This window comes from Corvus cornix, chromosome 27 (assembly GCF_000738735.6).
Source record: "Corvus cornix cornix isolate S_Up_H32 chromosome 27, ASM73873v5, whole genome shotgun sequence".
Classification (NCBI taxonomy): domain Eukaryota; kingdom Metazoa; phylum Chordata; class Aves; order Passeriformes; family Corvidae; genus Corvus; species Corvus cornix.
The window spans coordinates 2147410-2170988 of record NC_046355.1 but is presented as its reverse complement, the minus strand read 5'-3'; the positions used below and the strand labels follow the sequence as shown (position 1 = coordinate 2170988).

General features: G+C 54.1%; 2 protein-coding genes across 3 annotated transcripts in view; one reads left to right on the top strand and one right to left on the bottom strand.

Annotated features, from left to right (window-relative positions):
* Positions 1–12875, top strand: part of NSF (N-ethylmaleimide sensitive factor, vesicle fusing ATPase) — a 74938-nt gene extending 62063 nt beyond the window's left edge. Inside the window, exons 18-21 of one of the 2 annotated variants that reach the window (XM_039565666.1) lie at positions 2810–2944; positions 3758–3871; positions 10765–10820; positions 11407–12875. In XM_039565666.1, coding sequence (XP_039421600.1) covers positions 2810–2944; positions 3758–3871; positions 10765–10820; positions 11407–11461 — 360 coding nt within the window. In that variant the 3' untranslated portion in view covers positions 11462–12875. Of the gene's footprint in view, positions 1–2809; positions 2945–3757; positions 3872–10764; positions 10821–11210 lie in introns of both variants that reach the window. The other variant, XM_039565667.1, reaches the window with a different exon arrangement.
* A 1837-nt stretch (positions 12876–14712) lies between these two features.
* Positions 14713–23579, bottom strand: part of WNT3 (Wnt family member 3) — a 44385-nt gene continuing 35518 nt past the window's right edge. Inside the window, exons 3-4 of the mRNA XM_039565682.1 lie at positions 18870–19135; positions 14713–17032 (exon numbers count right to left, since the gene is read on the bottom strand). Of these exons, the coding sequence (XP_039421616.1) occupies positions 16553–17032; positions 18870–19135 (746 nt within the window). The 3' untranslated portion in view covers positions 14713–16552. The remainder of the gene's footprint in view (positions 17033–18869; positions 19136–23579) is intronic.

The window sequence follows — 23579 nt, the reverse complement described above, 5'->3', positions numbered from 1 at the left end:
TTTAGGGAAGTTATTCCATATTTCTGACCATCCCCAGTGCTTTCTCTGACTTCTCCAACTAAACAGAATCCTAGAATCATGGAATGGGGTTTGGGTTGGAAGGGACCTTAAAGCCCCTCCAGTTCCACCCCTGCCATGGGCAGGGACACCTTTCACTGTCCCAGGGTGCTCCAAGTCCCATCCAACCTGGCCTGGGACACTTCCAGGGCTGGGACAGCCACAGCTGCTCTGGGCACCCTGTGCCAGGGCCTCCCCACCCTCACAGGGAGGAATTCCTTCTTAATACCCAAACTAACCCTCCCCTCTGGCAGTGTGAATCCATTACCCCTTGTCCCAAGTCCCTCCCCAGCTCTCCTGGAGCCCCTTTAGGCACTGGAAGGGGCTCTAAGGTTTCCCCAAACTCTCCTCTTCTCCAAGCTGGACACCACCAGCTCAGAAATGATGGATTTGGAGTTATATTTGAAACAGGAAGGAGCTCCTGGGTTCGCGTGGCAGAATGATGATCCTGCTTTGCTCTTTTCCCATTCCAAAACTGTCCCAGTGGTCACACACTGAGTGAGATTGAGCTGGTGTTCCCACAGAATTCCCACAGGGACCGGTGCCAGTGGTTTTCCTCAGTGGTCACAGGGCTTTGGAGCCATTTCTGTGTGTGCAGCAATCGCCCACTGCCCTGATGAGCAGCGGGTTTGGGTCCAGCTGACTCAGTGTGGCACTGGGTGGGTTTGCCACGACTGACCTGGTCCTTTAGGGAATGTTTGCTGGATGAGTCCACAGCGTGGGCAGCTTTCCTGGGAGGAGGAATGTGTCATCTGGACTCTAATAACTGAGAAGGAAAGGCCGAGAGCAAGATCAGTTGTGGACACCTGAAGTGCCAGGAGGTAAAACTCCCCTCACTGGTGACATTCCTGTGCTGCCTGTGTCCTTTCCTGATGAAACTCCAAGCTAGATTCCATTTTTATTGAAATCAGGCACAGACTTCATTAATGTACGAGGGCAGCATCCCTCAAGCAGCCACTCTGAGGCAGTTATCCCCTTGATTGATGCCTGATCAGTGTGCCAGGCACTGTACACATGCTGGGAGCTATATTTGGGGAACAGACACTGCTTGGGTGCAGCTGAGCAGTTTTTCCCCTCTAAAATGCTCATAGTTCATGGGAAACTGTTATTAACACAGCCCCTTGCCCAAGCTGTTCAGGATTTTGAGAGTTCCATGCAGTAATGAACACGTTTTTAGGAGAATCACTTGTGAAGCAGATGGGTCTGGGTGGTACAGCACTTGCAGGAGGGGTTGTTCTGTGTTTTAGAGGTCTCAGTTCTGGGCAGGGGTTTGTCCTTGGCTTCCTCTGTGCTGTGGTGCCTCCTGAGCTGCAGATGGGGATTCACGCAGGAGGGGCAGCACAGTGTGGCACCCGTGACCTGGGACACGCTCTGGTTCTGCCTGCCAGGTGTTGCTTTTGCTCTCTTGGGCTAAAGCCAAACTTGGAGTGAGCACTTGAGCTCATTCCCAGTTCAGGATCTTTCTCAGTGTCCAGCACCTGGAGCAGGAGCAGAATCTGTTCAGTGAGTGCAGGGGAAGAACAGAGCCCGTGAAGAGGCACTGTCTGCATCAAAGATGTGTTTAAAGAGTTTTCATCCTCTGTCAAGGGAATGCAAAGTAGTTACAGGATTCATTCTGGGAATCATTTTTAGGGTTTTGTTCTGTTTCTATAATGATGAAGTTTTGCATCATGAAGTTGAAATACAGAACTTGCACAGAATCACAGAATATCCTGAGTGGGAAGGGACCCCCAAGGACCATCAAATCCAGCTCCTGGCCCTGCACAAACACCCCAACAATCCCACCGTGTGCCTGGGAGTGTTGTCCAGACTCTGCTGGAGCTCTGGCAGCCTTGGGGCCGTGCCCGTTCCCTGGGGAGCCTGGGCAGTGCCCAGCAGCCTCTAGGTGGGACCTGGAAATTCACTTCACTCTTGGAGCCTCAGCCAAACTTCTTGTACAGCAAAAGAGGAGGGTCCTTGGCCAGCCAGGCCTCTCCCAGCCCATTTGCTCCCTGTGTACTGGGACAGAAGAGGGACTGATAATCCTGCCTGATAATCCCAGCAGCTCCTTCCATCAGCTGGTGTTGATCAGTGTCCAAACCCCTCACAGGGAAATTCAAACAGCAGTGGAAAGGGCTCTGCAAGGTGAACAAACAGCAGTGGATTTGCATTTGCAGCTGATGTTTTCCACAACTTGCTCTATTATTCATAAGCCCTGTTACTGCCTGGGCTGACTTGGGGTTGGTCTGGGCACTCTGGATTGGGAGTTGGAGGCTGCTGGAGTGGGGCTGTCCTGTACAGCTGCAGGGGGAACTCAGGGACTCACAGCAGCCTCTGCTCAAAAGCCTGAGCTGGAAATCCACTGTGCAGGAGCAGGGAATTCACTGTACCCACAGGTTCCTAAAGACAGTCTGCTCCCCTGAGAAGTCATTTGTAATTCAGCTTTTGGGAGTGGGAGTTTGCTCAGGCTTTTAAATTTAATGAGGATCCTGCTATTTATGATGCTGGGTTCAGAAGGAGCTGTGAGTGTGGTGGGGCTTTGTGCACTGCAATTCTTGGACCCTGTTGGTGGCATCGCTCCGAGATCTGATCCTGGTCTCCTGTGGCTGCTGTTGGCTACTTCAATTACTGACAGATTTAATCCTATTAATTTTGTTTGAAGTGGCTTTTTAAATGGCCATTTCCCACTTACCATTTGTAGCTGGCTGAACCTTCCCCAGGCTGGCTCTCTCTAGTTTTTCCTTTCCTGACTCTCGCTCCTTTGCCTGGACAGGGCCGCAAGCTCCTGATCATCGGCACCACGAGCCGCAAAGATGTCCTGCAGGAGATGGAGATGCTGAATGCCTTCAGCACCACCATCCATGTGCCCAACATTGCCACGAGGGAGCAGCTCATGGAGGCTTTAGAGGTGAGGAAAAGTTCAAGGATGACAGAAGACTCAAAATTTGCTGGAAATGAGGGGTTTTGCAGTAGCTGTGTCTGGTAACACCATCCCACTTGACATCATGTCATAACAAAGCAGTTCTGAGGCTTTTCAATTTGCTTTTTCATGAATTAAATTAAGGCAAAATTAGAGAACTGGAGGTCTGGGGAAAGGTTTGTGGTGTGGATTGGAACATTCCAAGGGCATGGAAGTGGGTAGTGAATATAATTGGGACACTTAAACTGAATTTGCCTGGAGGGTGCCGAGCTCTGGTGAATTGGAACAGCATCAGCTGACGGTGTTTGGTGCTGAGGAATTATAAGTTCCTTATAAATTCCTGCCTTTAGTGTCTCCTGATTCTGTGCCTCAGTGGGAATTGTAGTGAGAACTGAAGGCTGTTAACGCAAACTGAACAGGCAAATCTGTGGTGCCATAGGTAAACTTGTCCCAGTGATGGTGTCACCAAAGCCTGAGAGACAGAGATACTCCTGCAACAGGCTTGGAAACTTCCTGTGGCTTGAGCCATTGTTTTGTTGCAGACCCTGATCTGGAGAAAATCTGGAGTGCAGCATAAAAGCACAGCACTAACTGTTGGATAAGGGATGTTATAGAAAAAACCATTATGGAATTCAAGAAATTTTTGTTTTTGTTTTGCCTTGTCCAAGATACATTGGAACAAATCTTCCTTCTCAGCTAGTAAATGCTTCTAGCTTCCCATTCCCTTTCTCCCAAGGTAGGGACCATTATTCCTACTGACAGGCTCCTGTTGTTGACTTTTTAAAATGATTTCCCCCCCAGCTCCTGGGTAACTTCAAAGACAAGGAGCGCAGCACGATCGCACAGAACGTCAAAGGGATGCCTGTCTGGATTGGGATCAAGAAGCTGCTGATGCTGATAGAAATGTCATTACAGGTAGGAATGGTTCTGGGGAGGAAGGACTGGGGTCCTAGAGCAGTCCTGGAGGCTCCCTTCTCTGCAGACCCCTGCTGTCGGTGGGAGCTTTGCAGTGGTTTAATTGGGAAAAGAGCTGCAGTGAGGGGAAATTTTCAGAACAAAGAAATTACCACATCTTGGTCCACAGAGATCTTTAAATTTCCCCCCCCACCCTGCCCCGTGCCCATGGGCTGTTCGGAGCTGCACTTCAGAGCATCTGGCTACGGGAGGGGTTGGATTAACTCACCTTTCATGGAATTTCTTCTCTCCACCCAGCATGTTAAGATTGCAGATAGCAATCACCTCGGGTTTTTTTTAAAGAAGGTGCCTGTGCAGGTGTATGTGCTCTTTCCCTGAAGAAGATAAATCTGTCAGGCTGTTCAGCTGCTCTTCTCTTTATTTTCCACTTTCAGCACTTTAAAGAAAATAATTGCAGAGGGTAGAACTATGCAGCTCTGAGCCCTCCCCCGCAGCAGCACCCATGCCTGGAGCCAGCCAGCAAGCTCGTGCTCATGCTGACACGGGCTGAGGGTGCAGCCCTAATCCTCCCCTGACATCCCAGTGCTCCCCCAGCCCCCCCTCTGCTCACATCAAATGGATTTAGTGCAGCTGAGTGAACTGTCCTCAGATCTTCCTTGCAGAGGCAGGGCAGAAGTGAAGAGACTTGTAGTTCAGTGCAGACAAGTCATGTACCCCTCTGTTCACTCTTCACAATTCTGTTAAAACTTGCTCAGCGCTAAGGATATGCTCTGACTGGATGTCACCTCAGGGAATAAAGTCATTTATCTAGATTACTTTTCCTCTTCTTCCTTGGCTTTTAATTCCATACCTACAGGCAAGTCAGTAAGTCATTGCTCACACGTATTAAATGGATTTAAGGGGTGCTGGCCTTCGGGGACTGCCGGGCTCTGCCACGCTCCTGTTCCCTGAGCCCTGACAATGGGTCCCTTCTTCTGACCCAGGACGTGTTCTTGTGCTGCTTTCACCTGAAGTGCTGCTTGTTTTCAAAGCTGAAGGTGGAGGTTCTGTAAATCCTGGGCAGTTCTGAGTTGGGAGATGGGTGGGAATGCTGACCCCAGCCCTGTTCCCAGCCTGGCCCCTGTGCCCGTTCCACTCCCTGGGGGCAGTTCTGGGCACCACAATATCACAGGGATAGAAAGGAATTAGAGAGTGTCCAACAGAGGGACCTGAAATGGTGAAGGGTGTGGAGGTGAAGCCCTAGGAGGAGCAGCAGAGGTCACTTGTTCAGCTGGAGCAGAGCAGACTGAGGGCAGATCTCAGTGGGGGCTGCAGCTCCTCCCGAGGGGCAGCTCCAATCTCTGCTCCCTGTGAGCAGGAACAGGACCCAGGGAACAGCTGGAGCTGTGTCAGGGGGATTTGGGATGGAGATCAGGGAAAAGTTCTTCCTGCAGTGGGTGTTTGGACATTGCCCAGGCTCCCCAGGGAATGGTCCCAGCCCCGAGGCTGCCAGAGCTGCAGGAGCGCTGGGACAGCGCTGCCAGGGATGCCCAGGGTGGGGCTGTTGGGGGGTCTGTGCCCGGAGTTGGACTGGGTGATCCCTGTGGGTCCCTTCCCACTCCATGATTCCCACTCCATGAGCAGTGATGCTGTGGACAGAGTCCTCACCCCCTGGGCAGGCAAACTGCTCTTGGGCATTGGTTTTGACCATTGCTGTGGTGGTGAGCCCAGGAGCAGCCGGGCTGGGAGGGGACAGGCAGAGCTGGGACTGTGCCCTTTGTGACACACTGAACACAAACTGCTGCCACTGTCCTGAGAGCCACTGAGGGTGTCCCTTTGCTGCTCGTGGAGGGTTGGCAGCAGGGGGGTTCCTGCTCTGGCACTGGGTTCAGGTGGTTGTGTAATAGCAGAGGTAACAGCATATGGCAGCTAAATATGAACCAGCTCTGTTCCAAAAGGTCTGAGGTGTTTCCATGACTCCATCTGCTGAACTGCTATAAATACAGGAGAGCAGTGCAGGCTCTCACTGATCAGAGCTGGGATCTGGTGCACTGGAACCCAGTGAGCTCGGATCTGCCAGGCTCTTAGAGGAAAGCACAGTTGCACCAGATAAGGAGTCCAGCACTGGATCTTGTTTTCACTGAGTTGTACCACAGCTTTATAGAAGGAGATTTCAATCTGAAATCACTTAAGAATTCCAAGTGATGGATGAAATTTCTCAGAACTCAGCTGATTGGATGCCAGGTGAATGAATTCTTTATAAAAAACGTGCACAGTGTCTTCCTCTGAATCTAATGGTGGGTTTTGTTTTGTTAAAGCAGTGACCCCACTCTCTGCTCTCTGCAGGGATTCCTGAGCTGGTCAAATGACTTCCAGTGTGTTTCAGACAAAAGTCACACTGAACCAGACCCTCCATATCAAAATCCTTTCTTGGGGTACCTGAACTGCTCTGGTGCCCTGGGTGAATTGTCACCTTGTTTATGAGCTGTGTAACCCCACATGTTCTGGCAGCCTAATTTCCCCCAAACTCTGTTTATTGCTCTTCCTGGCCTGCTTTAATGCCAGCTGCTGGTGTTTGGTGTTACATACTTTGGTCATTTGTGTACACTGAGTATCCTGGAATATGATTCTGTTCTTGTTCAAATGAAGCCTTTGATCGCTGGATGCACTCAGGATTTGCCATGTGAATCCACAAGTGTTTGCAGTGGCCTTGGCTGCAGTACAGGGCCACCTCCAGGGCTCTTGGGTCCCATGCTGGTTTCACCCTGCCCTGGGTACTGCTGGATACCTGAACCTTCCCTTTCCATGGCTGGGGGCTGGTTCCTCCTGTTTCCTCTCCCTGCCTGTCTTTTTGCTCTTGTACCTTGCTGGCAGCACTCCCAAAGCCAAGGTCTCTCCTCCTTGGAGCAGGAGCCTGGATGAGCCAGGCAGTGTTCCAGAAAGCCCCTTCTGGCACCTCCAGGGTTTCCTGATTTGGTAACTTCTGTTTAGCATAAATAATCAGCATAAATAAAACTTAATCTAAGGTGCTTGTGTTCAATGTATCTTAACTTCCATTGGAACTTATTTTGAAAGATCACCCCACGATCCTGCCTGCTTTATTTTAAACCAAACACTGCACCTGGACATGCTGAGGGTTTGGGTTCATGGCAGGCTTTTGGGAGCACTGAGGGCTTGTCACATCGTGGTGGAGGATCTCCTTCTCTGGACTGGAGATTAACGACCTCCCTTCGGTTCCTTTGTTTCCTGAGGGGTCCTGGATGTCCTGAGGATGCTGCACTAGCCAGGAAGGAACATCCATGTTCCTGCCATCCCTCTGAGCTCTGTCACAGAGTGAGTCCCCATGCTGCTGTTCCAGAAAATCTTCCCCCCAGTTTGGCAGCAACACTTCCCATTTCACAGAGCACCAGAGGGTCTGTCCAGGAGTCCTGAACCTGCTTCCTCTGTGCTCCACTGACTCCATCTTCTGCTCCTTCCCGGGCAGATCAGCTTCTGGGGTTTGTGCCTGCATTTTCAATAAGCAATTTGATCAAGTTTGAGTCTTTGTGGCCTTTCAGCTGCCAGCTGTGGTCTTTTGGACAAGGTGCTGCGTGTGCAGGTAAATGCTGCTCCTCCCCAGGAGCCAGTGCAGGTTATGGACTCGGTGTCCAGGTGGAGAGGGGTAGGAGGCAGTATCTTCCATTTGGGAAGCAGAGCACTGGCCTTGGCAAGTTTGAATTCCAGCTGGTGGCTTTAGAACAGCTTTTCTAAGGACGAAGAGATTTGTTTGTATAAAACTGTCAGATCATGTTGGGTTTTTAGCAGAACTCCCTGGCTGAACCTTTGTTATTTCCCAGTTGGGATGGGTTCCCATGGTTTCCTAAGGTTTCATCTCAGCATCTGCTCTGAAGAAGCCCTTTCAGAAGCAGACACGTTGAGTGTACCTACAAACACACCCTCTGACTGTCTGAGGAGTCCCTTTCCAGGCAGCTGTCTGTACTGGTGGTGGGGCTGTCCCTGCCCAGGTGGAGGAGCCGGCATTTCCCTTGTTGAACTGCATGAGGTGTGTGTGGGGCTGGTCTCCCTCCAGCCGAGGCTGGCTGAGTGGCAGCACCACCAGCGGGTGCAGGACTCCCCTCTCCTGATCCCGTGTCCCCTGCAGGCTCAGGGTGTGCCTGGCCCCAGCCCCGCTGGTTGCTCAGGAGGTTAAGGACTGTTGGCTCCCAGGGGGATGCCTGGCACATGGGCACACGTGGACTTCTGCCCCTGAGCCCAGCTCCTGGGGCCCAGCTGCTTGACTGGTGTTCAGTCCATTGTGTTTGGCCTGGAAATGACACTTTGTTCATGGACCCACCTGGAGCTGGGGTCGGGCTTTATCCAGCACTTGCCATTCCAGGAACATTCAGAAATTCAGAAAGGGAGCTGGAGGTGTCACAGGACTGCAGGATAAACGAGGTCAGAATGCACCTAAAGGTCTCATCTGTTGGCTGTCGGGAAAGGAGGGGAGGGTGTCAGGCACTGCCCAGGCTCCCCAGGGAATGGGCACAGCCCCGAGGCTGCCAGAGCTCCCAGGGATGCACAGGGAGGGATTGTTGGGGTGTCTGTGCAGAGCCAGGAGTTGGACTCCATGATCCTTCCCCATGGGTCCCTTCCCACTCAGGGTGTTCTCTGATCCAGTCCAACCTCCTGCTGCAGCAGGATCAGCCACGGGGGCAGAGCAGAGCCCTTTGGTGGGGAAGGCTCGGGACCCTCTGCCAGGTGAGGGTCCCGTGCTGGGTCTGGTGGTGTGGATTGTACCTGTGGATGCCCCCAGAGAAAGGGGATGTCCAGGTAGTCAGAGCTCAGGGTTCATGTGCATGTGCTCCTGTCCCAGCTGCCTTCAGCGTTTCTGACAGAACCACAGAGTCACTGAGGTGGGGAAAGCCCCCTGAGTGTTCCCTCAGCGCTGCCAAGGCCACCACTGACCATGTCCCCAAGTGCCACATCCCCCACAGAAACGGGAGAGCTGGCACAGTGACAGAGGAGCTTTTCCTGATAGCCAGGTGTCAACTGGGAGAGGTTGTGGAGAAGATTTAGGCTGGAGGGACCCTGCAGAGACCCTCTCTCTGGTCTCCTGTTTGGTGGTACCACAGCCCCTCTCAGTCCCTGGGTATTTCACATTCCAAACTCTGTAGGAGGGGGGTGTTGACCTTTCTTCTCTTCCTGGACCCTGACTATTGCCAGTGTTCTTTGCTGCTTCAACCCCAAATGAAATGCTCAGCGAGTCTCAGGAAGTTCCTCTAAATCTTCTTGTTTCAGTGAATTTATTTTTCTGATCTAAAAGTAGCTCAGCAGTTGGTACTGAGGAACTGGCCTTGCTCTCCTATCTCACAGCCATGGGAAGTTTTACATTTTGAGGCTTTTCTTAGCACAAAGGAGAAATTCTTGCTGGCTCTTTCTCCCCCACATTGCTGGGGACACTGTTGTTGGTTTAGGATTTATTTTCTTCTGAGCTGTTTTTGAAGGCATTTGTGTTGCCCTCTGTTTCAGCAGTCAGAGTTTTAAATAGATGGCTTCTTCACATCTGGAATGGGAAGAAATTTTTCTTTAGGGATGTTAAATGTGAAGGAGGAAATCCAGAGCCCACGTTCAGCCTGGCTGGTGGGAGGCCAGGGCAAAGGCTGACACTGCTTCCCCCCTCCAAGGATGAGTCTCAGGTTTATGTTTTAAGTAGAGACTTGCCTCTATTGCCAAGTGGGTGATGGAGCTGGAAGTTGACTTCATAGATTGATGTACTGGGTGTTCCCAGAATGGACCCCCTCTATTGTCACAGTGAGGTGAAGGTATGGGACGGTGGTGGAGACTGCGGAGGGAACCCAGGTGGGAGCTTCTAGGACACAAGAGCTGTTGGAATACATGACAAAGACTCTGACAACCAGCAGCCTCTGATTTCCAAATGTTTCTAGTCCTCACTCACTGTATTTTGGTGCAAATCTAAGGAAGATTTCCCTGGAGTCATTCCATGAGAGGATCAGCAATGCCATGCACCAGCACAGGGCACAGATCCAGCTACACCTGGTGTCCTCCAGTGGCAGCTTGAGTCTCTCCTGAGCAGCCCTTCCTCCAGCTTCCCTGCTATCCCTGTCCCCTGTCCTGGGGGAGGCAGGGCTGCTCCCTGGGGGCTGTTCCTGGTTGATGGATCCCCAGCACTCGTTGGTGCTGCTCGTTCTGGAGCCTTGTGCTGGCTCAGCTTTGTGCTGCCCCTGCCCTGCCCTGGTGCTGCAGCTCTGGGGGAAAGGAGCACCCAGAACATCCTCAGTGCCTTTTCTCCTGTTCAATTTGCTGCCCCAGTTCTGGGAAGGGGCAGATGGAAGCAGACTGGGAGTGGGCCTGGCTGGAATTGGCAGCAGGGTGTGGGTGTGAGGTGCCATGGAAACAGTGCCTGTGTGTGCTCCCATCTCCTGCCCTGTGAGCACACACAGCTTGTGCCAGTCACCTTTTCTCGTGGTGCAGGGCTGTGCCTGCCCTGGCAGCTCCAGAACGCCTGCAGAGCCAGGCTGGTCCCTGCCCAGCAAAGCAAACACAGCTCCAGCAGCCTTTGTGGCCCCAGTGCTGCTCTCTGTGACAGGGACAGCACCCAGGGAGCAGCTGGGGCTGTGCCAGGGCAGGGTTAGGGTGGATCTCAGGGAGAGGTTCTTCCCCCAGAGGGTGCTGGGCACTGCCCAGGCTCCCCAGGGAATGGTCCCGGCCCCGAGGCTGCCAGAGCTGCAGGAGCGCTGGGACAGCGCTGCCAGGGATGCCCAGGGTGGGGTTGTTGGGGTGTCTGTGCAGGGCAGGAGTTGGACTGGGTGATCCCTGTGGGTCCCTTCCAGCTCAGGATATTCCAGGATTCTGTGCTTTCCTTTTGGGCTGCTTGCAGGATTGCACTAATGGGGCTCTGTTTGTTTGGTGTTTAGATGGATCCTGAGTATCGAGTGAAAAAGTTCTTGGCTCTTCTGAGAGAAGAAGGAACGTAAGTACTTTTATTTTAAAGCAGTGTTTAAATTCTCCTTTCTGCTCAGAAACGAGCTGCTCTGAGGGGAACCTGCAGTGGGGTGTGTCTGCTCTCATTGTTGGCCCCTCTGTATTGTCAGAGCTGCACCAGATCAGTTCTTAACAGGAATTTGGGAGGGAGGAGGTTCTGAAAGTTTGGGAGCCTGCATGCCTGAATTCTCTGCTTTTCTGAATTTACCCTTAACTTTAAAGTGTCCGTGAGATAATGGGCCAAAATTTACCTTTCTTTAACTAAAGTAAATCAAAAGAGATTCTGCTTGAGTTAAAATCCAGCTGTTTATCTGAAATCTGGAATTTGATTTCTTGTGTCTCCTGTCTGAGAGAAGGATGTCCTACTCTTTCCCCATAGGTGCTACAGGGAGTAGTTGAGCCCAGTGGGACAGTGGCATTTCCTAGAGAATGATGTACATGTAGGGCAGTACCTGTGCTGGGGAAACTCACACCACTATCTATCCTGGCTACATGTGAGTGGGTTCCAGTGTGTGCTTGATGCTTTATACATGTGCATGATGCTTTCCTGATGGATTTGGCTTCTTTTGCAAAAGTCCCTACCCTAGACTGACGGTGGACCAAGTGCAAGATCAACAGCTGGAAAAGTGACCAACCTGGAGAACAAACACTGGGATCTTTACTCTTCTGTGCTCAACACACTGGACAAAGTGAAACGCTCCCCTGTTCCCCAGAGCCCCACGTGGAACCTGCATGTGTAGTGCAATAGAGTATCTTTATTCTTTGTCTTTAATATTCTGATGTCATGTGGAAGTGTCTCCTAGAACACTGTGCTTCTGTCTCTGTGCAGCCAGGCTGCATTTTGGGGTGAGCGGGGGGAATGTCCTGTGAGGTCTGGGGCTGACCCTCACTTGTGTCCAGCATTCCTGCGGTCAGAGAGAGATCCTGGCTTCCACTAACCTGCTGGTCTGGTGGAGGGATGTTGAAGCACTGCTCTGTCTTACCCTGGTCAGGTGGAGGCTTTCTTGTGGTGTCATCGCAGCCCTCACTGAGCTCTGAGCCAGACCCACACCCCACAGACAGTGCCCACAGGAGTCCAGCTCCAGGGCTGCTTGGATGCTGCGTCCACTTTATTTATATCCAGGTATTTTGGAGCCTGATGGGACACTGCTGGTGGCACTGGGCACTGGAAGAGGGCAGGGAAGTGTTGATCAGAGTAGAGGAAGTTTCCAAATCCAGTATTTAAGGCATCAAATCTTGTTAATTCAACAACAGTTTTCGAGATGCTGGTTCCAGCCTCCAGCTCTTCCTGAGTTCCTGTAGTTGGCAGCTCTGGTATCCTCCAGCCTCGTTTTATCCCTTTTTCCTGCCATGTTACCAAAGGTTGAAACTCCTCCTTAGAGACAGAGAGGAAGCCAAGCTCTGCAGGTGCACGAGATGTGTGTTGCCATGTTTTTGCACTGAAATAAAGGAATGTATCAAACCTTGCTCCACGGCCCTTCCCAGCTCCCGTGGCCTCAGGGAGACGCTGTCCTGAGGCTGCTCCCCCTGGGCTCCACTCCTTCCATAAAGTTCCTGGAACATACCTCAGTGTGGTGGGGCATGAAATCAAAGCCATTTAGCAGATCTTAGTCAGTGTAGCTTCCTAAACTTGACCAGACCCACTGTAAGGGCTAGCAGTGGTATCCAGAGGGGTGTTCCCAGGGAAGGAGGCTGCCCCACGTCCTTCCAGGCCGAGGTGGAGGTACTGTTGTCCTCAGTGTGTGCTCACAGCAGTCGGAGTGTTTCAGCCACTCCACTCTGCTCCTCTGGCAGTGCTGTTGTGTTGTGATGCTGTTGTGAGTCCCAGTGGTGGTTCCCTCTCATTTTGTGTATGATCTTGTGAATTTATTTGTTCCTCCCTTCCCTCTGCCAGTCCTAGTGACAGCAGCACACAGTAACTTATATTTCAGAGTAAATGATGTAAACCTGATTGTGTCTGTGTCCAGAACTATATTGATGAATAAATATCTGGTTTAATTGCACATTCAATGGATTCAATAAAAAGCACAACTCCTTGTGATGACCTGGGTGCCATCTGTGTCTGGTGCTGGTGTGTGTGAGGAGCAGAGCTGCTCCTGGGCTGCTGCTGCCACAGGGGTGCTCAGTGTGTGCCTGAGCATGGATGGGTTGAATTTACCCCAGCCTGGATAGCTGGCCCCTCTTACTCTTAAAGAAGTTGGTGAGAGGACTCTGGTCCAGCCCCTTCTGGAGCTTTGTGGGCCCTGCAGTGCTGAGGAGGCCCCACGTGTGTCTGTGTGTGGGCATCCCACACCTGGGGAAGGCTGGAAAACCAGGGTGGGCTGCTGGGTGTGCCATCCCACCCATTCCAACCTCTGTTCTAAGATCTCCATCCGAGATATTTCCTGCAGGTGGCACAAGGGAAGGGCAGCACCTTCCCACCGCCTGTGTGCTCTCCATGGCTCCTCCTGGCAGAGTGGCTGTAAACGGATAATAAATGCACAATATTGCTTTCAATGTAAGGGCCAAACTCTTCACCCCCTTCCTTGCCCTGTTTCATCTTGAACCTTCCAGAAACGTGTCCCTGAAATACAGTTGTTGGCCAGAGACAGATTTGAAAGGGTTTTGATGGGGGCACAGTGTGGGGTCAGGAAGGTTTGGGGCAGGTGGGCAGACAGGGAGAGCTTCACCCCGGAGCTGTGAAGCCCAGAGCCCTCCATGGGTCAGGTTCTCTGGTTAGTTGTCAGTGGTGGTGGCACCAGCAGAGACACCCTGTCCGTGCACATGGATCCGTGGGATGGCTTTGCATGTAAATTGGGGATCAGGGCAAGAATCCTGAGTGACTTTGTATTTTATTTTGCCCTTCAGACAGGCATATTTGAGGCCAGTGCAGTGGAAAATCGTGTGCACATAAAAGCATTGCTAATGTGAGGGAGATGCTGCAGAAACACGCTGAGAATTACTCATGGACAGGAGAAGAGGTTTTTATATGAGAAAATTTGGGCCTTGGTCTGTCCAAAGCACTGGAAGGTGATGCAGTGGCAGCCTGTGAGTGCCTGTGGGCAGTGTACCAAGCCTAAAGCCTGCTCTGATCCATTGCTTAATTTGATCTTCTCACCCTCCACAGCTCCCTGACGGGAGGGGGCAGCCGGGGGGGTCGGGCTCTGCTGCCAGGGAACAGGGACAGGAGGAGAGGGAACGGCCTCAGCCGGGGCCAGGGGAGGTTTAGGTTGGGGAATAGGGAAATTTCTTCATGGAAAAGTTGTCCAGCCCTGGCACAGCTGCCCAGGGCAGGGGTGGAGTCCCCATCCCTGGAGGGGTTTAAGAGCGTGTGGATGTGGCACCTGGGGACAGGGGCCAGTGGTGGCCTCGGCAGTGCCGGGAATGGTTGGACTCGATGATCTTAAAGGTCTTTTCCAGCCCCAAGGGTTCCATGATTCTGTGCTGAATCTCAGTTGTGCACACTGTGCTCTGGCACTCCCTCAATCAAAATCTCAGCATTCAGCTGTAAAATATCTTCTTTTTGCCATCACTGTCTTGATTCCTGTAACAGATATCCCTGCCCATGCCCGGGGGTTGGAACTATGTGATCCTTAAGGTCCTTTCCAACCCAAACCATTCCAGGATTCCATGATTCCATGGCTGTCCCTGTCCATAAACAGCTGGATCATGGCCTCTGTAGACGTTCAGCAGCACCCTCAGAGCCAAACCACACAAGCTGGCAAGTGCATATTTTTGAATTTTTACCTTTTCTTTAATGATGTACCACAAAAAATGGAAGTTGAAATATATTTTTCTCCAAATATATATATTTATATAATATATAATCTTAGTTAACTCAAGTATATACATTGTATAATAAATAATGCTTATAAAAAGAGAAATTTTCTGAATATAAAATAAAAAAAAATCGACCTCTACAACTTTATACAAAACTTTGGATACAGCAGATTGATGGAAAAAGATCTTCCCATTCAGTGCTAGAATACCTGGCTACAGTAAAATAATTACAAGGCAATAAATGTTCTATTTAATATTAAATACCTTTTCTTGATTAAAAAACAAACAAACAAAGAAGGGATTTTGTTTAAAGTCGGGTTCTGGGAGTCTTTCCAGACACGGGGTTTAATACATACTTTAAATAGATGCATATCAGAGGACGGCGTGGCTCCGGCCGGGGGAGGCTTTTGGAGCTCTCTGGGATTTCAATTTTCGGGAGCAAGGAGGGTCTGGAGCTCGTCCTGATGCTCTGCCCGGGAGGGCCCCGGGGTTCTGCTCTCACTGAGGGCCCTCCCGTGCTCCCTGCGAGGGGTCTCACCCCTTTATTGCTCTGTGCAGCTCCAGGGGCTGCTCATTCCCTGGGGAAAGGAGTGAGTGGAGCAGCAGCCACAGCCCGAGTGGCCACGGTTCCCTGGAATTCACTGACTGGGGTGTGTTTGAAGGGGGCTGTTGGTCCTGCAGCCCACCAGGACAGGGGGAGTATTTATTTTTTAATTTCACGGGTCAGTAGTCCTGGACAAGGTAAAACCCAGGGAGAGGGGATGTGCTCAGGGAGGCCTGGGGAGCAGGTGGGGGACAAGCACTGGTTCTGCTGCTCTGGGATGGGCTGTGGGATGTGGGGGGGGCCCAAATCCCTGCTCATGGCATGGAGCCTCCGTGCTTGGGGGGACTTCCTGAATGATTGCTGCCAGCTCAGTAAACCCCATGGGAGGGGAAGGGCCTGCCTGGGGTTGTGCTGTGGGACCACAACTGTCTGGTGGGAGGGAGGCTGGGACAGAGATTTCCGCTCTCCCTGGAATCTCTGACATTCAGAGCTGGTGCAGCAGCTCACCTGGCAGGTAACCCATCCCCAGAGAGATCCCTGAGCTCCCTCTGGGGTGTAAAGTCCTGTTAGGGAATGCTTAGTCAATAGGTACTGCCCTGATCCTTCAAGTCCTCTCCTGGGCAGCCGCACAGTGAGGAGGTGGCTGGGGCGATGCTGTGTCCCCTGTAAGAGGTGGCAGCAGTGCCCTGTGCCCTGCTCTTGTCCTGGGCCAGGGCCAGAGGGTCAGCTCTGGGCTCTGGCTTCCTGACGTCCTCCTCAGGGCATTATAGGAGATGTGGGGCTGTGGGGAGCAGAGAGGGAGGGGGAAGGAGAGCCCACCCGTGGGCTCTGTTCGTGTGCCCAGGCAGGTTTGATTCTCCAGCATCACCTCGGAGCAGGAAGGAGGGAGCTGGGCTGGCGTGGGGGCTCCTTTCCTCTCCCCACCACATCTGCTGAGAGCAGGACAGCAGCAGCTGGGGGAGCCCGTGTTTGCCCAGCTTTCACTCTGAAAAATCCATTTCCACCTGACCCTCTGTGCTGGTGCCCGCAGGGGCTGGACCTGTGGTGCAGGACAGAGCTGGGAGCTCGGGGGGCTGCTGTGGCAGCGGCTCTGCCTCGTGTGGCTGTGCCTCGCTGGGACTTTGCTGTCTCTGGTCTCTGCTGTCACCTGGGCAGCCTGTCCTGTCCCTGCTCTCCCTGTCCTGTCCCTGCTCTCCCTGTCCTGCCCCTGCCCGAGGGATCAGCAGTCACACCTTGCGTGGGTGAGGTGCCCAGAGCCTTCCCCGTGCCCTGGGTGTGGCTGCGTGCCCTGGCCGGGGCCATCAGGAGTTTTGTGCCGTCCTCTGCACTGTGAGGCCGCGTGTGGGGCTGACCACGGGGCTGCTGGACCCCTGGGCCCTGCTCTGGAGCCACCTCCACCAGTGCAGACCCACCTGTGCTTACTTGCAGGTGTGGACGTCGTAGACCCGCGTGCACTCCTGGCAGCTGACGTAGCAGCACCAGTGGAAGATGCAGTGACACTTCTCCTTGCGTTTCTCAGTCCGGGTGTTGTGGCCTCGCCCGCAGCACAGGAGGTCGCAGCCGTCGATGCCGTGGGAGGTGACGTTGCACGTTCTGTCCCTCGTCCCAAAGGAGCCCGTCTCCGGGTTGGGCTCACAGAAATTGGGGGAGTTCTCGTAGTAGACCAGGTCCCGCTCTGTGGGCGGCTTGAAAAGCGCGTACTTGGCCCTGAGAGTTTCTACCCAGCCCCGGGACTCCCGGTGCTTTTCCACCACCATCTCCGAGGCGCTGTCGTATTTATCCTTCAGGTAGTCCCCGATGGCCCGGAAATCGGGCTGGGCCCACCAGCAGGTCTTGACCTCGCAGCTCCCCGAGAGCCCGTGGCACTTGCACTTGAGGTGCATGTGATCCAGGATGGTCTGTGCGGGGAAAACAGGGAGTCAGCAGGGTGGAACTCAGTGTTTGCTTTCCATCACCTGCCTGGGCCACCCAGGTTTAAATCAAAGCTCAGGCTGGGAAGCCTCACCTTGAGTTTTGGGGGTAGTTTTAAATTATATTAAAAATACTATTAATTAATATTAAAATAATTTTGAAAGGTAATATTAAAAAGGCATTAAGCCATTAGAGAGTGTCCAAAGGAGGCTGCAAGGATGGGGAAAGGTCTGGAGGGGTCTTATGAGGGCACTTGGTTTGTTCAGCTGGAGAAGAGACTGAGGTCAGACCTCATTGAGGTCTTCAGCATCCTCATGAGGGGCACCAGAGGGTACCAATCTCTTCACTCTCATGACCAGTGACAGGACCCAGGGAATGGCTGGAGCTGTGTCAGGGGAGGTTTAGGCTGGATCTCAAGGAAAGGTTCTTTCCCCAGAGGGTGCTGGACACTGCCCAGGCTCCCCAGGGAATGGTCCCGGCCCCGAGGCTGCCAGAGCTGCAGGAGCGCTGGGACAGCGCTGCCAGGTTTGCCCAGGGTGGGGTTGTTGGGGTCTCTGTGCAGGGCCAGGGGCTGGACTTGATGAGTCTGATGGGTCCCTTCCAGCTCAGCCTGTTTTATGGTTCTGTGATTCTGTGAGCATGGGCCGGTTGGAGATGCTGAGGAGCTTTAATGATCTCCAGACAGAGACATCACACTAGAAAAGCACGGCTGAGGTGGGCAGCTGCTCTGATCATCTACCCCATCTAATCCAATCCAGTCTAATCTAATCCAATCCAGCCCAATCCAGTCCAATCTATTCTAATCCAGTCTAATGTAATCCCAAGGTTTGGTCCTTTTGTGGGGGTCCTTCCTGTGCTGTGTGTGGACAGTCAGAGCCCAGAGGAGCCGAGGGCTGGAGATGTCTCTGAGCCCTGTGGAGGGAGACAGATCCCTGTCCTCTCCTTGCTAATGACCCTTCATTTATGTCCCAAGCCCAACAGTTTGTACTAAAAAGTGTGGGAATTTGGGAATCTACACACAGAACTCTTCACCAAAATCTCCTTTGTGCGGAGCAAAATAATCAGATTTTGAATAAAGTCTGGAGTTTGGTGGGGGTTTTTTGTACTGGAAGCTGCCAGGTTTCTCTCCTTCCACCTCTACCTGCTGTGGTGTGGAAAACCTGTCTCAGTGTTTGCTTCGGGCACTGCTGGAAAGGTCGCACTGGGTTTGCAAATGACCCAGGGCAGGCAGAGGCCCAGATACCTGCTGACTGCAGGAATGGAATGGAATGGAATGGAATGGAATGGAATGGAATATTCCAGTTGGACGGGGCTGCAACTATCATCCACTCCAAGGAATCACAGGGTGGGATAATGTTATAGCAGGGAACATGCAGGAAGGAGGCACTGGGAGGAAAGTCCTCTTCATCCGGTGCTGACCTGGGCTGGGTTCTGTGCCCAGGCTTGGAAGGTGCTCAGGGTGCCCAGAGCAGCTGTGGCTGCCCCTGGATCGCTGGCAGTGTCCAAGGCCAGGTTGGATGGGGCTTGGAGCAGCCTGGGACAGTGGGAGGTGTCCCTGCCCATGGCAGGGGGTGGCACTGGATAGGCTTTAAGGTCCCTCCAACCCAAACCATTCAGGAATTCTGTTTGCACTGGAATTAGGGGGTGTTTCAGCTCTTCTTAACCCCACCTGTCCATTTGGAGGGAGAGGAAATGCCGTGCCCTGGAAAATAATCCTAGAAAGCCCCAGCCTGGGAGTTCCTGTGGTCCTGCTCCATCAGGAGGAGCCGCACTGGGCCATCTATGCAGGACTGGACACTCAGCCTGTCCCCACTGGACACTCACCGTCCGGCCGGCCTCGTTGTTGTGCCTGTTCATGGCCGAGCGCGCGTCCGGCCGGTTCTCCCGCGCGTCTGCGAATTCCCGGGACACCAGAACCCCGAAGTCGGCGTCCTCGCTGCACCCCCCCCATTTCCAGCCGTCCCCCGGGGGTCCCTTGTGGTGGGAGTCACAGCCACAGATGGTGGAGGTGCCCTCGGCGCAGGAGCGGGTGACAGCGAAGGCCACCCCGGCCGAGGCGATGGCGTGGACGAAGGCGGATTCTCGTGTGGCTGTGGAGACACCGAGCCCAGGGGTCACTGGTCAGTGCAACACTGGTGTTTTCCTTCCCAACCCCCCCCAGCAGCACCTAAACCTCACTGAAAAGCAAGAAGTTATTTTAGTAATTTGTTAATGAAGGTTTCCTGGAGCGGGAGTTGCCGACATCGCCCTTGGGTGGAAGGAGGTGGGGCAGGGGGGAGACTCCAGCTCTGGGGGTCACACGTGCAGCATTTCCCAAACACAGGATCCAGGATTTGACCCAGCATGGGTGCTCAGGGGTGAACATGGCATCAGCAGGAGCTTGAGGGGCCTCAGGAGAGAGTTACTGGAGTAATTCCTGGCCTGGGAACACAGAGAGGGGCTCCATGCCAGGGGTTAGAGGGGGAGAAGCTCAGTGGCCTGGGGAGAGGTTCCAGGTGATGCAGGACACACTGTGGGAGAACAGGCCTTTGACCCTTGGCCTCGGGGGCTGTGCTGACCCACGCTCTCCCAAGCACAGTCGCTGTCTCAGAACCCTGGGGTCTCCCTGGGGACACCTTTTGGCTCAGAGCTCTGCACAAGTGCAGCTCCCTGGGCAGTGGCACCGGGGCGCTTCAGCCCGGCTGTAAGGATGGAGATTTTAGGTCTCTAAATCCAGAGCAGATGTTGGAGTCAATCCAACCTCGTGCTGATGTGCAGGAGACTGGCAGGGGCTGGAGGCCGGAGCTCAGGGCTGTGGTGCCTGGACTGGAGGGTTCCAGCTGCCTCGTGGGTGTAGCGTGATCGGATCATCAGGACAATTGTCAGTGAATGTGGGATGAAGCCAGGAATTTCTGCTGAGAAAATCACCTTGGAGCCAGTCCCCTCCTTCCAGAGCAGGAGCCATTAACTATCTCAGCTGTCCCCTGCAGCCCTGCCCTGCTCTCGCCTCGTGTCCCCAGCCTCAGTCTCTCTGCAGAGCTGGGTCTGGCTCCCAAAAGCCAGGCTTTCCAAGCTGAGCTGATGTCAGCCCGTGCAGGCGCTCAGGGGAGGTGGCTGTGGGTGGGTGCCAGCTGCGGGAATGTGCCCGGGGAACTCCCAAGTGGGATCCCCGACCACGGCTGCTCAGTCCTGGCTGTGCCGGCAGCACCCCGCTGAGGTTCGCATCTCCTTTCAGTTCAAACTCTTCCCTCCTTGCCCTTCCCATCTCCTATGAGCCAGCAGGGATCCACTCTCTACCTACCGAGCTTTTCCTTGGGGATCTTTCACCAGCTGTTTTTACTGGGAGCACTGCGGGCTGCGGGCACCGGTTGAAGGTCCCGGCTCGCAGTGAGGTGTTCCAGGCTGACAAAGGCTCTTTGGGTGGCCCGTGATCCAAAGCAGATCAGATTAGAGGAGCCAGCGAGCCCTCCTGGCCCCAGCCCAGGACAGCCCGGGGACAGGGGGAGGACACGAGCCGCTCTCGGGACCGATGTGGCTCCGCTTTCCGCGGGGGTGTGGATGGGCACGGGGAGCAGGGTCACTGCGGGGCCGGGGCCGGGCTGGGACCGAGCCGGGGCTGGCAGTGCCCGCCGGGCAGGGCCGCGATGGACACGGCTCCCGCAGCTGCCCCGTGTCCCTCCCGTGTCCCCCGTGTCCCTCCCGTGTCCCCCCCGTGCCCCCCGTGTCCCCCCGCACGGTGCCGGCGCGGGGGGAGCGAGCTACGGACAAACCCCTCGCCTTGAAATTCTCGCCCGGGTCCGGGCGAGGAGCTGGGAGAATTTCCCAGAGATGAAATGCGGGAGCAGCGTTCCCAGAACCAGGGGAGGGGCTGGCGAGGGAGGATTAGAGCCGCCTTGACAGTGCACCACTGCGACTGTCTCCCAGCCAGGCCCGTTACCTGCTGGGACACTCAATTTGCCATTGTTCCCGCGGTGTCACACTGTATTACCAGCATAATGCGGAATGTTTCCGCCGGCCAGCGTACCCACGGCACAGAGCACTGGCATTCCCCAGGAGCACCTCGTAGCAACGGGGCAATGTTCCCCTGTCCTGCCGTCACCCTCCAATCCCGCCAGCCCGGCTGGGAAATCCCTATTGATGGCGCTCCCCAGCCCCCCAGAATGGCTAAAGGGCGTGTGAATGCGGCAGCGATTTGAAACGACTGCGGCGCTGCGATGGTATCGCTCGCCCTGCCTCACAGTAGGGGAGGAAGCTTAGCTCTTTCTCATCGGTATAAGCTTATTTTTCTCTCTCCCTCTCTCCTTTCCCTCCCCCTCCCTTTAAGCTGCTGAGTTTATATCAAGACGGCCCCTGATCCCACACACCCCTGTTTAGATGCAAATGACTGCGAGTGTCATGGCTGAGAAAAGCCATGGGTTATCGTGGTGCGGGTCTGCCTTTTCACAGCTCGTGGCAGGGGCTTAGCCGAGCTCGCAGGGACCCCCGAAGGCAGCCCGGGCCCAGCTGCCTCCCCTGCACCTGCCCCGGCACGGGATGCGCTGCCCGGGCTCGGGGAGCATCTTCCCGGAGCATCGGCGGCGTCTCCGCGGAGCAGGAGAGGAGCGAAGGGCAGCGCGGGCGGAGGGAACAGGAGCACAGGGAGTGGGGAAAGGTGCGAGCTTGCCAAGGCTCCTGCCAAGCTCCGGCAGATCCAGCCCTGGCTGCAGCTCTGAGACCTCTTCCCCGCGCCAGGAATCGCTCTCCCGATGCCTGCGGGGCCTTCCTGCCTCGTGCACTCACCAACAGCTCTCTCTGGGTGCCAGCTTTGACCAAAATCATGGATTTTATCAGCACCCCAGAGCAGTGTGTGGCTGCTGGCTCAGCCCTGGTTTTGGGCAGGGCGTGGCTGGAGGAGCCACTGGCTTTAGATAAGAGCTGACCTTATTTTACAGAGAAAATGGAAAGGAGGCAGGGGGAAGACAGATTTTTCTTCCCTCCTTATCCCGGTCTGCACACCTGCAGTATAAATCATCTCAGGGAATTTGCTTGTAAAAACATGATCTTACCCCACATTCGGGGGGTGGTTATTGTTGTTTTTTTTTTTTTTTTTTTTCTATGGCCCAGATTAGAAAATGAGACATGGAAAAAAGAAAATGTAGAATCATAGAACTACAGAACAGTTTGGGTTGGGAGGGGCCTTAAAGCCCATCCAGTGCCACCCCTGCCATGGGCAGGGACACCTCCCACTGTCCCAGGATGCTCCAAGCCCCGTCCAGCCTGGCCTGGGCACTGCCAGGGATCCAGGGGCAGCCCCAGCTGCTCTGGGCACCCTGTGCCAGGGCCTCCCCACCCTCACAGGGAGGAATTCCTTCCCAATATCCCATCCATCCCTGCCCTCTGGCACTGGGAAGCCATTCCCCCTTGTCCTGTCACTCTTAGATTCTTGTTCCAAGTCCCTCTCCAGCTCTCTTGGTGATCATTTAGGCACTGGAAGGGGCTCTAAGGTCTCCCTGAAGCCTTCTCCTCTACACGTGAGCACCCCCAGCTCTCCCTTCCTTGCAGGAAGATCATCAGTGGCCTTAGGAAACCAAAGCCTGGGCAGGTACAGCAGCCAAACCCTCGTGAGTCTGAATTTGGAGTGGGAAATATGGAGGAACTGAGGACAGAGCCTCTCCTGGGTCGTTGTTCAGCAGCTCCCAGGTGGGTTCAGTGCCTGGGGTTTCCCTGAGCTGCCCTTGCTGTTCACTGCCCTGCCAGGGGCTGCAGGAGGAGAGGTTGGAGCTGTAGGTGACCCTGGGGAGGGAAGAGATGTGGAGATGGGAGGGGAGGCTGGAGGCAGGAATCCCTTGGGCATTTCAGGGAGGGAAGCCCTGTGCTCCCACAGTGGCACCAGGGCTCACAGCCTGGAGGATGTGCCCAGAAAGAGCAGCCCAGGAGGGCTTGGGCACGTGTGCCATGGCAGGGGCTGCTCAGCTGAGCCCTCCCACGCTGTGCTGCTCTGCAGACTGAGCTCTCCTTCAGTGGAAGTGACCAGGATTAACATTTGCGCAGCTCCTTTAAAATGAAATTACCCTCAGTTTCTTTTCAGGCTCTATTAGAAATGATTTTGTTGTGAGAACTGCACCTTTGAAGCTTTTCCAGAATAGCCTCAATCTACCTGAGGGAGCAGCAGCTGGGATTAACCAGGTTAATACTGAGGGGTGATTTCATCCAGGTGTTTGTCAGAGGGGAAACCCCGACCCTTTGTTGGCCAAATGCAGCATGTGAGCTGTGACAGGGATTGTCTTGGTTTGGGTTTGGGTTTTGGTTTGTAGGGCTGCACCCCTGGGTGTGCTGGAAATCAGGAAAAAGGGAACGTGGCCATGGTGGCCACAGGATCCAGATTATGGGCTCAAAACTCTTGATTTGAGGACCACCTAAAGGGCTCCAAGACAGCTGGAGAGGGGGTTAGGACAAGAGTCTGGAGTGACAGGACACAGGGAATGGCTTCCCAGTGCCAGAGGGCAGGGATGGATGGGATATTGGGAAGGAATTCCTCCCTGGGAGGGTGGGCAGGCCCTGGCACAGGGTGCCCAG